The following is a 17968-nucleotide window of genomic DNA, read 5'->3' on the forward strand; positions in this document are numbered from 1 at the left end:
TCTGACATTTTTCCTAAACACCCACTGTGTGTTGGATACATCATCACAGATGATTCAGGAAAGTTGCTCCTATTATTCTCATTGCAGAGGTAAAAGCAGCCTGAGGTTCCTGACTGCCTAGGAGAGATGTCTTCTCAACCTTTCAAAGCCCAGCTCAAATACCCCCTAATGTAAAATTTAATATTTTAGCATTACCATGCCAAGCTACCTCCATTAATAGACCAGTAATGAATGCCCCTAAAAGTCTCTGCCATGGAGGTTTTGCGTGGAGTTGACAACCCCAGGGCTAAGGGTGGGCCCTGACTGGCCGGGCCCAGGATGGGCCATTGAGAGCAAGTCCAGGACTTTAGTTTGACTTGCGGGAAGTTTTGTATCCATACAGGCATGATGCTTTTCACATGAGGGAACCAGGACACCTGCCTTGCTCTTCACCTTCTTCACCGTAGCCACGGGTCCTCGCCTGAGGCGTTCAGGCTTCACAGGACAGTCTCCACATCCATTAAATGGAAGCAGTAACGGACATAACTTTCCAACACCTTTAACAAGGCAATTTCTTATTCCTACAATGAATTGTGATCCCACAGGAATCTGTGGGTTCTAATAGCCCAAACCAGCAGACAGAGTCCCCTCAAATGACAGAGGCCCAGCCCTCACTTCCTGTACCCCTTCCTCCCGGCCACGTTTCAAGCATTCCTGTGAGATTACCAGGCCGCTGCCACGGGACAGTGGCAATAAAGGCCTGTCACCTGGGCAGACCATAGCCACAGCCCCACCTTCTCAGGGCTGGTATTTTTAGACAAAGTCCTTGGCCCTCTTATCTAAATGGCCTGACTGGAGACCTTGACTTCTCAGCTTTCCCAACATCCAGCTCCTCCTCTCCCCAAAGTGCTGGGTTGGCTTCCAGCTCCGTCCAGTTCAGTGTCCAGGCCCACCTCCACAGCTATCTTGACAAAAGCCCCCTTTCATCATAATCCTTTGTTCAATGAGCCCCCCCCCCCCCTTTTTTTCCCTCTTGGAGCAAGTGCAGCCAAGCGCATACTGCTAAGAAGAGATGTTTTCTTCCTGAAGACTGTGAAATCCGCACACATAAGCCATTTTCTGTATCCCAGGCGCTGAATTTCCTAAGCAACCAGGGAAAAGAGGATCCGTAATTTTTAAATGTATCCGTACTCCAATTACTTTTGGAAAGGACTGGGGCGCCGGGGCAGCACATGGGGTAAATGGAGAGGGGGGGCCCTGACCCGCCACCCCCCCCCCCCCCGCCACCTCCGCGGGCAAAGGTGCGTTAGTCACAGTCACGGGACGGCCTCCTGTGCGGGGGCGGGCGGGGCGGCCTCCACAAAGCCAGGAGCCCCCGCGACACTCACCTTTGGCCAGTGTTCAGGGAGGTCGCGGGGACACCGCCCCGCCCGCCCCGTGCCCATAGGCCCAGGCATCCTCAGCACCACGGACAGGGAGATTGAGGCTTCAGAGGGTAGGGCCGGCGGCGCGGCCTTGAACCTGTCTTCCCCCTTTCGGGCCTCGGCCTCAGACCAGGGGACAATAATTTCTCACGCTCCAGCTTGGACGGGGCGTGGCCATGCTTCGCGGAGAGCGGAGCCGGCGCCGGGAAACGTTCTAAAAACACACGTACGGAGCTGCAGAAGGAGGTGCCTCGCTCCAAGGTCGTGGGGAAAGAGAAGCCGGCCTCCGGGCACCCACTTCCTGCCTGCCCGCCCCCTGCCAGGCCCCAGCCTCTGCTGTCCTGCAGGTTTCGAGGGGGGTCCAAGCAAAGTTTCAGCCCCCAAAGCCGAGGTCTGGCTCTCCCGAAGTTCAAGGGCCGCCCGGCCCCCGACCGCTCTCGGGGAGCCCCCAAGCGGGTTTACTAGCTTTCTCCATCCTTGCGACCCCAGAAGCCGGCTCGACGCTCCGCCCCCTTGAGACCCCGCCCCTTATAGGCCCCGCCTCCCTCCCCCGCAGAACCCGGGACTGGCAGGGAGGCGGGGCGGGGCCGGTGTACTCCCGCAGCCAATGGGAAGGCGGCGTGGAGAGGGCGGAGGCGGTTGTGATGCGCCGGGGCCGGCGGGCCGCGGCCAATCAGCGGCGAGCGCGAGGGCGCGCTGTGACGCGGCCGGCGCTCCTCGTGCGGCGGCGGTATAGGAGCGAGCGCCGCGGCGAACGGGACCAGCGGAGCTCTGCTGCCGCCCGCCACTCGCTACCTCCGCGCCGCCGCCGCCGCCGCCGCCGCCGCCGCCCCACATCGGTCCGCCGCGCCCCCAGCCGCCCGCGCCCCGGGCCGGCCCGTCAGCAAGGGGGCGAGAGGCCTCGGCGCCCGGCCTCCGTGAGGGGGGCGTCCGGCCGGACCCTGAGCCTCGCCTTCACGCGCTGCGGCCGACCGCGCCTCCTCGGCCGCCTGCCCGGCATGAAGACCAAGTTCTGCAACGGGGGCGAGGCGGAGCCCTCGCCTCTCGGGCTGCTGCTGAGCTGCGGCAGCGGCAGCGCGGCCCCGGCGCCCGGCGCGGGGCAGCAACGCGACGCCGCCAGTGACCGCGAGCCCAAGCAGCTGGGCGGGCGGCAGCCGCCGCTCGCGCTGCCCCCGCCGCCCCCGCCGCCGCCACCGGCGGACGACCAGCCCGAGCCCCGGACGCGGCGCAGGGCCTATCTGTGGTGCAAGGAGTTCCTGCCCGGCGCCTGGCGGGGCCTTCGTGAGGACCAGTTCCACATCAGTGTTATCAGGTCGGTGGCGGCGGGGGCGGGCGGTCAGGTGACGCCGGCCGGGGGCGGGGCCCGATGAAAGGGGCGCGGGCCCGACCGGGGGGCTCTGCGGCCGACTAAGCCTCCTTTCTCTAGCCCTTCTGAAATAGGGGCCAGATCCAGTAAAACGGACCACGCGGCCCCTCAAGGCCACCCTCCCACCCCAGGCCTGAAGGCAGGCTGTTGAAAACATACCGGTGTCGTGGGAAAGCAGGTCTCTTCTCAGGAGAACAATACTGTTCAGTCACAAAGTACACTTTGTACAGAAGCTTAAAATGGGTCTGAAAGAAGTGAAAGTGTTGGTCGTTCAGTCATGTCTGACTCTTTGTGACTCCATGGGCTGTAGCCCACCAGGCTCCTCCATCCATGGGGATTCTCCAGGCAAGGATACTGGAATGGGTTGCCATGCCCTCCTCCAGGGGATCTTCCCAACCCAGGGATCGCACCCGGGTCTCCTGCATAGGCAGGCGGATTCTTTACCGTCTGAACCACCCAGGAAGCCCGAAATATGTCTAGCAAGTCCCATTGGGTTTAGGGCCTTGAATGAAGGAGGGATATTGTGGCCGGCTTAAAAAAAAATCACTTGGTGACTTTTGCTTTTAGTTCCTCTAGTCCAAGATTAGATCTCTTTCCTGCTGAAAGAGACATTTGTATGCGGTGAAGGGGTGGCCTCTGTTCATTCCTCACTAACCTTGCAGACATGTAGGTGGGTGACAAGCCAAAATTAGGATATGTGGCTCTAAAAATAACTATTAAGAGGAAGGTAAAAAGATTTTGTCCCCTTTTTTAAGCTTAGAAAACTTAATCATAAGTTTAAATTACAAGAAGCGTGTGTGTATGTGTGTGTGTACGTATTCAGGCTTAACCAGAAAACATAAATTTGGTTTTTGTCAATACTGCACCTTTGAGATGACCACTTAGTGTTTAGTAGGCTTCCTTCTGTTGAGACATTTAAAAATGTGTGGTCTTTACTGCTAATTTTCTTTAACTGTTTGACAAGGTTGAGTGCAGTGTCTAGAAACTGGCTGGCTGGCTGCCACCAGTAATTCTGAAATCCAGTTTTCGTCATTTGATTCCTTTTCTGTGCCCAGTGTTTCACCAGAGCCGCAAATGCAGCAGAATTAACTGACCTTCACTTTCGTTTTGTGCCAGTGGCCTTTCTTACAGATATGCTTAGGAGCAGTGAGAGTTGAAGAGAAAGGAAAGCCCAAGAATTGCCTAATTAAACGTTAGGGCAAGGTTTTGTTTTTTTTGGTTTTTTTCTCCCCAAACGAAACTTTCTTCCAAGCTATCACATTTAGTTAGGCCTGAAAATTCTCTGTGAGAGGATTGTCCCATGTGCTGTTCAGATCATCCAGCTGTACAGTGGAAGGTGTAAAGGGGCAGTGTCTTGCCTGAGGTCAGTGGCTCTGAGCCGACCTTAGGGCTAGCTGCCCAGCCTCTTGAACCCACTGCCTACTCCAGTGCTCTCTCCTGTTGCCTCTGAAAACATCTGGACACCCTGGATCCAGCTGTAGGTGTTTTTGTGACCCCTTTCTGGGGAGTGTCACTCATTAACGAAACCTTTTGGGTTTTGCACAAATCTGACAATCTAAAAGCTTAGAGGATGTTGATGAAAAAACTAATCAGTCAATCTAGGAAAGAAATGGGAAGTTTTATTCGAGCGAGGCTGAGCTTCATAACCCAGAGACAGTCTCTGAGAGCTCTAAGAACTGTTGAGGGTGTGGGGAGCTGTGTGTACGTGGCCAAGAGTGACCTTGCTAACAAGTACACGTCTCAGCAGAAGGCTGCTGCTAATCAGGAGGAACAGACATCTGTGTTAATGATCTCAGTGTGGGAAGGTGCCGGAATCCGGCTTTGTGAAATATTTCTCCTGGAAACAATCTGAGGGCCAATTCTGTCATGTTTCCTAGAGCAAGAAGTACCTCATCCTAATCTTTGCCCTGAATTCCTTTTGGGATGTATGTGAGTCAGTAACTATAGTGGCTAATGATTTGATTCTTATAGAACTGGACGGTAGGCAAGATTCTCTACAGTCCTTTCCCTTTCGGTATTAATTTGACCAAGGTTTAGGAGGCATGTGGTGAGTAACTCCATGGTGCTAGCAATGCTCATTCCCAGGTCAGGGGAGGATTTCCTTGATAGACCCCTTGATGTGCTGTTAGTGGACTAGGCCCTCTGAATAGTAACCAAAAGCCTCTGGACCATGTATCTTAGTAGTCTCTTATGCTCTAAGAAACAGCTGCCTCTTGTTGCTTCTTCCCACATGTAGAGCTATACTACTATAATCTTGGTTTTACAGAGCTATATACTTAGTCAATCATTTCAAATTATCTAATGGCCATTAATTTTATTGGAGGCTTAGTCACACATTTGGTAACTCAGGAGACAGTAATCTTATAAAATAGGCAGAATGCAAATAATATAGCTAGTGACATTAACAAGGTCACAAGTGAGTATTTAAACTACGATCTTTGTGTTAGGTTCAGCCCAGTCTCTTCTGGGTCAATTGCTGTCTTGAAGGGAAATGATGTATTGGCATTGTAAATATGATATATCTATGTATGATATACTTTAAGGGAAATGATGTATTGGCACTAAAGTTCACCAAAGATGTCTGCACATGCAAGGTGAGTGAGCCCTGAGAGGACTGAGACAGAAAGGATCAAGAGAGGAGTTTCGTGGTTGGCTCCAGAAGAAGGAAATTGATCTTTATGGTTGAGTGGGTATTTCTGCCATTGGGTAGGGCTGGTTAACAATGTAATACTCCAGAGGGGAGGGAGGAGGCCGAAATGGGCAGAGAAGAATTTTATGTTTAAATTTTTCATGTCTTGCCTTAAAATACAAATTTTTATTTCATCAAGAATGTTTTGTTTCTTTTCTCCAAGAATCGGTAATCTTGGAAGACACAGCTTTCCTATTGGCTTGGTGGACCTTTTAGAATAATGTTGTATGGTGTGGTGTCAGCTCTGTTTTCTGGAATAATGTAGTTATGGAATGAGTTGAATGAGGAGAAATGATGTGTTTTCGGGTATAGAAGGTGGGTGATGCCTAGTTTAAAAGAAAAAAGATAGAAGAGACAGTTCAGAGTGGGGAGAGGGGTACACCTGTTTGAAATTCAGTGGCCCTCCATAGCCAGCTCCTTTCTAGGTTCTGGCGATCACATCCCCTGGCCCCTGTCTCCAGCCCCGGCTTTCTGCTGGGTGCTGGTCCGTCTTCGGTTTATGAGCGCTTGCCCAGCTCAGCCCAGCCAGTCTGTCCCACGTTTAACCCTTTTGCTCCTCCCCCACCCTGGAATATGCTTCTCCTGCTTTTTTTTTTTTCTTTTTCTTTGAACTATTAATGTTAACAGCAGCCTGCTGGTGCCCCAGGGTTATTCTCAGTCTTCTTATTCTCTCTGGAAGCCTTTGTCAACACTGGATGGCAGCTAAACCCTGGTGACCTGCTTCTGCGCCCACACCGCCCGTCTGCTCCTGCCTTGCTGTCCTGGCTCAGACCCTGTAACAGGAGGCGCTTGTGCTATGGGTTGCTTCACCCTCCTTCAGTACCCCATTGCCAGGGATTTCTCAAATATCCTGACTCCTTTGTTTGAAAGTTTACTGTGGCTTCTGTAGCGGGAAAATAAAATCCAAACTTGTTTGCATGTGTTACACTTGGGCCCCAGCCTTACTTTTTCAGAGTGGTTCGTTTTTTGTTATTGTTTTATAAATTTCTCCTTTCCTCGAACCAGCAACAACGAACTGAGCTAGTTACACTTGACCTTGTATTTCTTGAATGAGCTTTGTGTTTCCAGGCCTTTCTTTGCTCCTACACTCTACTTGGCAGCCTGGTGTCTGCTTTCAAAATACCTCCTTCAAGGCCTAAGTTAGAGAGCCAGAAGAATTAATTTCTTCCTTGGGTTTCTTCTATAGCACTTTCTGCATAGACCCCTTTGTGTCACAGCACTTACCGTATTGTCTGTTTATTTGTTCACCTGTGTTAGATTGAATTTTTAGAGGGAGGTCATGTGCATCTTTACATCTCCAGCAGTAGAAAAGCGCCTAACTTTAGCCCCTGGATTTTAGCTTAAATTGGCTTCTTTTCTGTCCTTCTAATGTGATGACAGGGATCTTTGTCATCAGACTGCTGGTTGCCCAAGTCCCTCCAGCTAAGAGTGGTATAGGGAAAGATAAAAATTATCGTAACATGAAAATTGTCTGTAATGAGCTGACCACTTGAGAGTTTTCTCTGTGCCCGGACGTCATAGCTGAACACCAGCTTGTACCTCTGCCATCAAATCAGTGTTATTGTCACACTCGGTGCTGGTTGGTAAAGCGAGTGGTCACAACTGTGACCACAGTTGTGAAATGCAGTTGTTAATCTTGCAAAAGATGCATGATGTCTTGTAAGTTTGAGGAAAGAAATGTTTGAGGACTGAAAGTTTCACACATGTCCCTCCACGGCCAACTACTAGTTAAGAAATGATGGGGTAGATGGTACCACAAGCTCTTCAAAATTGAATCGTTTTGAGTATCAAGACAGAGAGGTCCTTGAAAAAGACTGGCAAAATCTTCAGCTGTATTTGCACAATTCTACAGCAGAAGTTAAAGAAGGAGTGAGTTGTGCTTTATGGCGCCATCGTAAATGTTTTTGGAAAAATTAAGCCAAAATTCTCTACTTGGTTTCCTTTTTATGTCATAGTTCCATTTATAACCTACATTATGTTACATGTAAAAACACAAATGATTCTGTTTCATTTTTCAAGATAAAGTTTCATTTACACTCTGTTTTTACTACGCACTGAAAATTTGGTCCTTTAAGTGGCTTTACTTCTTTCCAAAAAAAAAAGAATAAACTTTAGAGCAGGTTTAGATTAACAGCCAAGTTGGGCATAAAGTACAGAGTTCGCTTTTACCTCCCCATCCCGCACAGCCGCCGTCAGTGTTGGTCATTCTCCTTGCGCAGTGGTACCCTTGTTACAGTCCACGGACCTGCACCGACATGTCAGTATCATGGTCCACAGTTTACATTAGGGTTCACCCCTGGTGGTGCATTTTGGACAAATGCATAATGACGTGTCGTATCCACTACTGTAGGCTCCTACAGAAGAGCCTCATGACCCCCAAAGTCCTGTGTCCTCTGTTTATCCCACCCTCCCCTCAACTCCTGATCTTTTTAGTGTCTCCATAGGTTTGCCTTTTCTAGAATGTCATATGGTTGGACTCATGCAGTATAGCCTTTTCAGATTGCCTTCTTTCACTTGATAAACATTTACATTTACTCCATGTCTTTTCATGGCTTGATAGTCTTAATGCTGAATCATTTCCCATGGTCTGGGTGTACCACAGTTTTATCCATTGGCCTACTGAAGGATATTTTTGATTGCTTCAAGTTTTGACAGTTATGAATACAGCTCTTAGGAACATCCTTGTGCAGGTTTTTGTGTGGACATAATTTTTCAGTTCGTTGGGGTAAAGAGCAAGCACGGTTGCTGGATTATATGGTGAGAGCATGTTTATGTAAGAAGCCGCCTAAGTGGCCGTGCCGCTGCGCATGCCTGTCAGCATGAGTGAGGGCTCATGCTGCTCCATGCCCGCATCAGCGTTTGATGTCAGTTTTCTGGATTTTGGCCATTTGAGAAGGTATGTAATGGATCTGGTTTTAATTTGTGATTCTCTAATGACAAGTGATGTGAAGCATCTTTTCATATGCTTACTTGCCATCTGTATATCTTCCTTGGTTAGTTGTTTGTTTAGGTTTTTTGCCCATTTTCAGTCAGGTTGTTTTCTTATTGTTGAATTTTGAGAGTTCTTTGAATATTTTAGATAATAGTCCTTTATTTTTTCCCTGGTGGCACTAGTGGTAAAGAATCCGCCTGCCAGTGCAGGAGACACAAGAGATGTGGGTTCGATCCCTGAGTTGGGAAGATCCCCTGGAGGCGGGAATGGCAACCCACTCCAGTATTCTTGCGTGGGAAACCCATGGGCAGAGGAGCCTGGCGGGCCACAGTCCGTGGGTCGTAAAGAGCAGACACGGCTGAGCGACGGAGTGCCACCTTTATCAGATTTGTCGTTTGCGGATATTTTTTTCCAGTTTGTGGCTTTGTCTTCACTTTCTCTGGATAGTGCCTTTTGCAGAGCAGAATTGTTTAATCTTAATGAAGTCCAGCTTATGAATTATTTCTTTCATGGATCCTGTCTTTGGAGTTGTGCCTAAAACCTCATCAACCATGCCCAAGGTCTTCTAGATTTTCTTCAGTGTGATTTTTTAGTTTTATAGTTTTGCATTTTACATTTAGGTCAGTCATTCAATTTGAGGTTCTTTTTTTTTTCTCACTGCACAGCTTGCAGGATCTCAGATCCCCAACCAGAGATTGAACCCAGGCCCATGACAGTGAAAGTGTCAAATCCTAACCACTAGACCACCCGGGAATGCTCTATTTTGAGTTAATTTTTGTGAAGATATAAGGTCTGTATCTAGAGTTCGTTTTTCTTTTGGCTGGGCTTCAAGGTTTGGGGGATCTTAGTTCCCTAGCCAGGCATCGAACCCATGCCCCCTGGAATAAAAGCTCAGAGTCCTAATCACTGGACCACCAGGGAATTCCCTACATTTCATTTTTTGCTTGTGGATGTCCAGTTGTTCCAGCACCATTTTTGAAAAGACTGTCCTTTCTCTACAGTTTTGTCTTTGCTCTCTGTCAAGATCAGTTGACTGTGTGGGTCTGTTTTAGGCTCTGCATGCTGTTCCATTGATCTGTATGTCTTTTTTTTTTGCCAGTATCACAGTGTCTTGATTACCGTAGCTTTGTAGTAAAGTCTTGAAATCTGATAGGATTAGTCCTTAGACTTTGTTCTTTTTTAACATCAAGCCGGCTATTCTAGGTCTTTTGCTTCTCCATATAGCTTTAGAATCAGTTTACTGACATCCGCAAAATAACTTGATGGGATTTTTATTGGGATCACATGAATATATAGGCCCAGTAGGGAAGAACGGGCATCTTGACAGTATTGAGTCTTACTCTTCGCAGCCATGGGACATGTCTCCATGTATTTAGTTCTTCTTTGATGTCTTTCTTTAGAATTTTGTAGTTTTCCTCATATAGATCTTGTACATATTTTATTAGGTTTATACCTCAGTATTTAATTTTGGGGAGTGCTAATGTAAATAATATGTTTTTAATTTCAGTTTCTACTTGTTCATCGCTCATATATAGGAAGGAGACTGACTTTTGTGTATTAACCTTGTATCATATAACCTTGTTGTAATTGCTTAGTTGTTTTCTTTCAGTCTAGTCTCTGGCTTGCTCAGCTCTGACCCTGATGCCCATGCTCTCCTTTCCAGTTTTCTTCTCCAGTGAAGCCCTGGCCACCAGCTTAGACTGGCCACCTCCCCCTCCCTGATCTCAGCGTCTGCCCACTGGCAGGGAGTCTTGTACCGCCCTAGGACAGCCATCGTCTTCAGCTTTCCATCGGCCTGTTGTGCATCTGTAGCTGGACTGCCATCTCCCTGTATATCAACATTCAATCATCTCACTGCGCCTAACCCTTTTTTTGTTGTTCAGTATCATAGTAGTCCAGGGGCTGGTGATGAAACAATAAAATGTAAGGCCTAGGAGGTCTAGGTGGGCTGGAAGGGATGTGGGCACTTTGTGGAGAAAGTGAGAGCATCCCTGAATTCACTCTGAGAGGGGGAAGGACCTTGCAGGTGGGAAGAGAAGGCAGAGGCGGGCTGTGTCCCAAGGACGCTCAGGTTGGTGGCTTGAAATGGGTATCTTCAGAATACTTTCTGAAGGACACCTGGTCATGTCTGGACACCTTTTGATTGTCACGGTTTCATGGTGGTGGTGGAGATCCTGGCACCTGGTGGGTAGAGGGCAGGGACACTGTTCTGAACGTCCTACAGCGCACAGCGCAGCGCTTTCCTCTCGTGCCCCCAGTAGCGATGGGGCTGAGGGTTGTGCAGCCTGGAGTAGAGGACTGAAGACGGAGCTTTCTCCACCCGGCACACCCTTAATAAATGAGCTTTTGCGCTTCCACTGCAGGGGACACGGGTTCAGTCCCTGGTCAGTGAACCAAGATCCCGTGTGCCCTGAAGTGTGGCCCCCCCCCCAAAAAAATTAACCTTTGCTTTGCAATTGGTGGCAACCGACTGACGTCATTCCGCACTAGACCCCATTACACTGTTTAACTGAGCAACGTGCTGAAGGCCCTGCAGCTGTCTGCAGGGCCAGCGGCCCACCTGGGACAAAGCCTCTGCCTTAACTGTGCCCGCAGACTCGGTGCTGAGACGGCTGGGCGCTCAGACACCTGCTCCCGATGATGGCACAGCCGTGCTGTCATGGAGCTGAAGGGGTTTTTCCCCCTGAGCTGTGGTTGGTTCAAGTTGAATTTTAGATGGTTAGAAGAAATTTTTCAAAAGTGCACTTTGCCCGCCCCCCCCTTGTTTGTGTTCTAAATTCAGGTATTTAGGAATTTAGATATTTAGATGTTCAGGAATTTAGATATCATCTAAATATGTTTCAATATTATCCTGTCTTCCATCTTCCCCGCTTACAGCCCTATGGACTTAGGATACTTTTTTCTGCTTAGGTATTGGTTATGATGTTAACTTTTTTCTAGTCATCTTGACATTTATTTATTTTATTCTTTATAATTTTATTTCATTTTTTTCTTTTGGCCACACCGTGCAGCATGTGGGATCTTAGTTCCCCAACCGGGGATCCGGCTTGTGCCCTCTGCAATGGAAGCACGGAGTCTTTAACTGTTGGACCATGAGTGAGGTCCTCTTGACTTTTAGATGGTGCTTTTGCAGCTCCTGGGTGCAGGCCCTGAGCCTTAGGGAGGCCAAGTCCTGTGCGTGCTGGGTTTTGAGCCAGGTAACTTGTGGACAGTTTGCAGAGGTTTCAGTAACTTTCTGTTTTTCAGCAGAGTGCAGTCAGTTTGGTGCAGACCAGAAACTAACCACTGCAGTTTAGCAGTGTAAGCCTTTATATTAAAGGCTTCCCTGGAGCAGGCAGCATCTTGGGTTTCTCATTATTTAAGCTGACTCTTTTTACAAGTGATTAAAAATAATATAGATGTTTTTGATGGATGAATGGATGAGCAGAGTGTGGCATATACGTACAATCAGATATTATCCAGCTTTGATAAAAAAGGAGATGCTGAAATGTTACAGCATGGTGAACCTGGCGGACGTTATGCGAAGTGAAATAAGCCAGTCCCCAAAAGACAAATACTGCCTGACACCACTTCTATGAGTTCCCGAGAGGAGTCAAGTTCATGGGGACACAGTATCCAGGTGGGTGCCAGGGACTGGGGTGGGGAATGGGGAGTTCGTGTTTAAAGGGGGTCAGCTTTATGAGATGAAGAGCTGTGGAGGTGGAAGGTGGTGATTCACAGCAGTGTGAATGTACCTAACGGACAGTCACAAATAGCTCAGATGGCAGACTGTGTGTTATGTGTATTCTACCTCAAACTTAACAAATTGGAAAGGAATGCACTCTGGATGTTTGACATTAGGAATGGCGTATTGCAAGACCCTGGGCACTGCACCAAAGTGTAGTGTCCCCACAGCGTGGATTTTCCCCAAGTAGAGCGTTGTAGAATCAAACAAACACCTCATTAAGACTTGGGTAAGTCTACAGATAAAGGATCCAAGCCATTTGTAAAGCTACTTGAACACACGTTGCTAGAACAGAAGCTGTGTTACCCAGTGAACCGCTGTCTAGTGAGCTGATTTTACTCCAGAACTTTCAGAGATTGTTTCTCTGGGACAGTCCACGTGCTGGACGCAGGCCCTCCCCCGCATTCTCTTTATCACTGTACTTAACAGTGCCAGCCACTTCCTGTCGCCAGTGAGTACTCGCCGCTCCGGGCATGACGTTCTCAGGTGCCCAGAGCCTGCCCTGCGTAGACCGGCTTCCTGCCGCCACGTCAGAGTGACTCACAGCTCAGCTCGGCTGAGTCAGATCTGCTGGGCTCTTCCGCCTTAACGGGCTTAGCGTGGACTCAAACTTGACCTCCTTTCTGCACGTGGAGGGTATTTTCCATCTATGAGAACTTCCCAGAGCAACCAAACTTGACTGACAGTCTTAACAGCCAGTACCTGAAAAACACCCCCCAAAAATTTCAGTGTTTTTTCACAAGGTGGGTGAAGAGTCGGGAAGGATTTGTGAAATAGCCGTGCAAGCAAGATGCCATCTTGCCCTGCAGCTTCTTAGCTGGAGCGAGGAGGGCCGGGCTGGGCCAGGTGTCCACCTCGAGAATGAGCCTTAGAGGGACCAGGGGGCTGGGAGGATGGCTTTTCCCATTGCTGGGGCTGCAGCCACTTTCCTTGGCTTCCCCGTGTTCCAGTCAGGTTTCCTGGCTCTCGGTGTTGGAGTGGGGAGTGCTTCTGCCACCTCTGGCCTCCGGGGAAAGTGCAGCAGTGCCCTAAGTGGGGAGCTGATAAAAAGTCAGCAGTGTTTCCTCATTGGCCTCATGGCGGGGACGTGGGGACGTGTTCATCATCTTCTCCCTCCTTGAAAATCTCCACTGCCATTAAGTCTGGAAATGAATTGTACTTTATCCCAAATGTGACAGTGAAGTGAAGTGAAGTGAAGTGAAGTCGCTCAGTCGTGTCCGACTCTCTGCAACCCCATGGTCTGTAGCCTACCAGGATCCTCAGTCCATGGGATTTTCCAGGCAAGAATACTGGAGTGGGTTGCCATTTCCTTCTCCAAATGTGACAGTAGCCTGTTGGAAATGTAGGGACCTAAGGGGGCAACAGGACAAGACGGTTGGGTGGCATCACCGACTCAATGGACATGAGTTTGAGCAGACGCCAGGAGTTAGTGAAGGACAGGGAACCTGGGGTGCTGCAGCCCATGGGCTCACAAAGAGTCGGACAGGACTCAGCGACTGAACAACAACAACAATTAGCAAATTAAGGGGGTCTCGATCAAGTTTGTGCCCTACCAGGTTTGGGGGCTTTGCCCTGTGTGTAGGTAGCATGTGAATTTCCCCGAGCCCTTTTATTGTGTAACATGGTTGTCTTCAGTTGGAAAGGGTTATGCTGTAGGTTCTGGAACAGTGGGGCTAATGTAGAAAAAGACAAGTCAGAAAAAAATCAAGTTGGCTGAATCTAGAACTGGCTCTCGAGTTGAAAGTTAGAAAAATCACCAAGAAGCAAATTCATCATTATTATTATAGAGTGCCATCAGCGAAAAATACTTTGGTTTTTTTAAGGACTCTGCCAGGAAATTCAGGGCTGAAAAGGAGGCCTGGGCCTAAAAGTCCTGAAACATACCCAGGGTCTTATCTGTTATGTGACTAGAGGAAGGAAATCAGCAGGAAAGTTTCAGTTAACTGGAGCCAAAGTTACTAAACATTTCCCTTAATTTTCTAAAGAGAAAGTGTGAAAATAAGAAAAAGCAAGACTAAGAATTCAGAACATTTCCTGGCCTGCCTTGGGAGCTGCTCACATCTGAGCTCCTGTGTGTGTGTGTCTTACCTCCTGGGACTCTTCAGTGCTGTTTTGTGTTCATGATGAGGGCCGCAGACCAGTGAGGGGCTCGAAACATTAACAGGTACCTCGTATTTGCCACCCTAGATTTAAGGCAGGAATGAAGGGGAGGTGTGAAGAGTTTTTGTATTTTACACAAGAATATTTCATTTGTTAACCTCTGATTATCTTGTGGTTAGGATGGTACTTCATACGACTTGGTGATTAACCAGGAAATTCAGTTGAGTGGGATAGCTCCCTTCTTTTTGTTTGTGCAGTGATTGGAGAAGACAGTTGGAAAAAGAAAATAAAGATTATTTTTGTTCATTATATTAAAAAAAAAATCTTTGAGCAGGTAATCGGTGTACTGGTGTAAAAATTCAAAAATTTTTACAGAAGGGTGTCTTTCCCACCTCTGGCCCCAGTGCCTCTCCCTAGAAGCAAGCATTGTCCCTCCTTTTATCCGTTCTTCCAGAGAGACGTCAGGCATAGAGCATGTGTGGGTTTACCTGTTTCTCCAGCAGACTCGAGAGTTGCAATGTGCCAGAGGCTGGGAATCCCTGACTTCCCCTCCCTTTAATGTTAATACTCAGAGTAGGTCACTTTTTTGCACTAAAAGCAGCACTGTGTCTTAGAGATTGTTTTGTGTTGGTAATTATTGAGCTGTCTTACTCTCTTGAATAGCCATATAGTGTTATATTTTAATTGAAATATCATTTTGATTTTTTTCAGGCCAGTTAAAGATTTCAGGACAGTTAAAGCTTCTGCTTTCTTAAGTTAATCGTGGTAATAAAAGATTTCATTTGTTAAGTGCCTACTGTTGCCAGGTTATGGTAGTTGTGCTTATCTCAGTTAACCTGGGCACCAGGCCTCCAGGAGAAGTATTATTCTTTTTTCTTTCTTGGCCAAGCTGCATGGCAGGCAGGATCCTCCTTCCTGGACCAGGGATCAAACCTGTGCCCCCTGCAGTGGAAACACGGAGCCCTAACCACTGGACTGCCAGAAAAGTCCCTCAAGGAGGTATTCTTTACCCTAGGGGCCCAGAGAGGTTGAGTAACTTGCCAGAAGTTAAAGTGTTAACAGGTGGTGACTCCTTGCTGGTTGTAACACAGTGTGATGGTTATTTCACTGTTCCCTCAGGCATGCACTTCAGTTTTGGCAGCGATTACATACACCTGTCTCTCTTTTTTGCCCACATTTTTTTGTGACAAGCAGCTCTCTACAACACTACCTACTGCTTGTGAAGTATGTGCAAAAGTATGCTGAGAATATGATGTCTGGCAAGAATGTCAAATGAGTTTGAGTGTGCTGATGAGTCCTGTCCTTTAGGTGAGAAATCCAGTCAAGGGACAGGTCTACCCTCAGGTCCAGGCAGTGCTCCTGTCGGTTAGAAGCCTCTGGATGGGCCTGCTGTCACAGTCCAGGGCCACGTGGCGTTCGTATGGATGCGTTGCGTGGAGAAGGCGGGGGTGTCTGACCTTGCCAGGGACCCTGATTCACCGATGAGAACTGCAGCCAGACCGGGTTTGTGAGTCACCTTTGTCTGTGGATTGTGGGTAAGGATGCTAAGGGCTCTGTTGGGTGCACATATAATGGCGGTAATTAATACCAGAAGCGAAGGTGGTGGCATTTTATTGTTTTCCCGTGCACATAGGCTGTTGGGAATTGCATTTCTTCCGAGTCTTCCTCTCTTAGTTTTCCTGCACTACATTTGTCCTGGCAGCGCAGGGGTGGAATTCAGGATGCTGCATTAAAGATTACTGTAGAAGGCCCCCAGGGCAGAGGTGGTTGCTACTAAAGCGTAATTTTAAAACTTTGAGAAGTCCAGGGATTATGAGCACAGGGAAGAGAGCCAGTCAGCAGGAGGAAGGCAAAGGGCAGAGGAGGCAGGTGTTGGCCAACCTTCCCTCCCTGGGCTTGATTCTGAAATGTTTTCTCTTGACAGTTTTTACAATGGCCTGGATACCTGGCTTGTGAAAGGTGACTGGGTTGTGGCAGAGAAGGCTCTGTGTGAGGGCGCTCCCTGACAGGCCTCAACTGAGCAGGGGTGGTGAGGGAAAGGCCTTCAAAAGATACGTGGGGAGGAAAGCAAGGAGTCATGGCAGGACTGGAGGAAAGGACTTCTGGTGGAACTGGTGGGGGACAGGGGCCACCTCCGAACAGAGTTACAGATAGGTGTGGGAAGCTGGAAACCCAGCGTAACCACAGAGGTTTCCTGAAACTTGGTAACTTTTCTCATTCCAAAGCCCTTAGTAGCACTTCTTTCTCCAGATCCTAAAATCAGAGGCGTCTTTTTCATGGGCTTGATTTCTCTAAGCTCTGGCAGTTTCATTGAAAGTGTTCAGTACTTGGGAGCAGATTTTAATCGAATAGTGATCACCACAGATCCTACACAGGGAGCTTAATATTAAAGAGGATGGTCATTCATAGATTCAGGTAAATCAATGAATGGTTGATCTTAATAAACCAGTTATCACTGGTTTAGAAAAGGAAAATATAATAGCTTTATTGGGATATAACTCACATAGTGTGAAATTCATCCTCTTAAATGGTACAGTTCAGTGTTTTTTAGTATTTTTACAGTTATACAGCATTCACTGCGATTTTTCCAGGACATTTTCATCATCTCAAAATGAGACCCTCTACTGTTTTAGCAATCTCCTCCATCCTCCCCTCTCCCTAGTTTGACCACCACTGACTGACTGATTTTTATGGATTTGCCTCTTCTGGACGTCTCATATAGATAGAATCGTACAGTATGTGTGGCCTCTGGTGACAGTTTCTTTCACTTAGTATAATGTTTTCTAGGTTTATCCTTGCTGTAGTGTATATTGGTACTTCATGCCTTTTTCTGACTGAGTAATATTCCATTACATGATATACGAAAGTTTGTTTATTCATTCAGTAACTGATGGACATTTGGGTTCTTTCTCTTTTTGGGGCTGTTACGAAATTCTGTGTACAGTGTTTGTGAGAACATATGTTTTCATTTATCCTAGGTATATGTGTAGGAGTGGAATTGCTGGATCATTCAGTAACTCGGTGTTTAACTTTTTGAAGATGTTCCCAGCTGGTACTAGTGGTTAAGAACCCCCCTGCCAGTGCAGTAGATGGAAGAGATGCAGGTTCAATCCCTGGGTCAGGAAAATCCCCTGGAGGTGGGCACAGCAGCCCACTCGAGTATTCTTGCTTGGGAAATCCCATGGACGGAGGAGCCTGGCAGGCTACAGTCCACGGGGTCACAAAGAGTCGGACACGGCTGAAGCGACCTAGCATCCACAGCGGCACGCGCTGATTTTTTGAGGCCTCTGTCAGAGGATCCCCATGGACCCCCACAAATACCGCTGTTGAGATCGAGAGGCCATTGCTTTGACCCATTGTGATCCTTCACCAGCACCTTCTTTTCCCCTTACTGCCGGTGATCGTGGTTTTATACATATGCTAAATTGCCAACTGATTTTTGAGAAGAGTTCATTATAGCATATGCTGGTGATTGTGTTGTAGATGCCATGAATTTTTATGCAAGATAAGTTCTCTTTATTAAAAATTACATTTGTAAAGTAGTAAAGAACAAAATTTTAAAAAGAATAAAGTAGCTTTATCAAATCTGAACATTTTGCCAAATTGGCCTCGGGTTCCTTTCCTTTGTCCAGAGGTAACCACCATTTTACATTGATGTTAAAATTTGCTTGTTTCATTCTGAAATGAGTCTGATCATTAAAGCAGACTTTTGAAATCTTCCATAATCTGTGTGTTTGGTGTAAGTGCTAAAGTG

General features: G+C 47.7%; 1 protein-coding gene and 1 long non-coding RNA gene across 11 annotated transcripts in view; both read left to right on the top strand.

Moving 5' to 3' along the window:
• Window positions 1–2386: 2386 nt before the first annotated feature.
• Window positions 2387–17968, top strand: part of CHKA (choline kinase alpha) — a 56721-nt gene continuing 41139 nt past the window's right edge. For all 5 annotated transcript variants that reach the window (XM_061162151.1, XM_061162170.1, XM_061162188.1 and 2 more), the window contains exon 1: window positions 2387–2715. In XM_061162151.1, coding sequence (XP_061018134.1) covers window positions 2402–2715 — 314 coding nt within the window. In that variant the 5' untranslated portion in view covers window positions 2387–2401. The remainder of the gene's footprint in view (window positions 2716–17968) is intronic.
• Window positions 3155–17773, top strand: LOC133070253 (uncharacterized). 6 transcript variants are annotated; one of them, XR_009696115.1, is made up of 11 exons: window positions 3155–5363; window positions 5622–8354; window positions 9056–10313; window positions 11887–12009; window positions 12544–12857; window positions 14100–14278; window positions 14926–14979; window positions 15104–15213; window positions 15334–15438; window positions 15523–16949; window positions 17193–17773. It is a non-coding gene; the product is annotated as an uncharacterized LOC133070253 (long non-coding RNA). The 6 variants fall into 6 exon arrangements; XR_009696109.1 differs by having other exon boundaries at window positions 5622–5773; window positions 6138–8354; window positions 14100–15213; XR_009696107.1 differs by having other exon boundaries at window positions 14100–15213.

This window comes from Dama dama, chromosome 2 (assembly GCF_033118175.1).
Source record: "Dama dama isolate Ldn47 chromosome 2, ASM3311817v1, whole genome shotgun sequence".
Classification (NCBI taxonomy): Eukaryota; Metazoa; Chordata; class Mammalia; order Artiodactyla; family Cervidae; genus Dama; species Dama dama.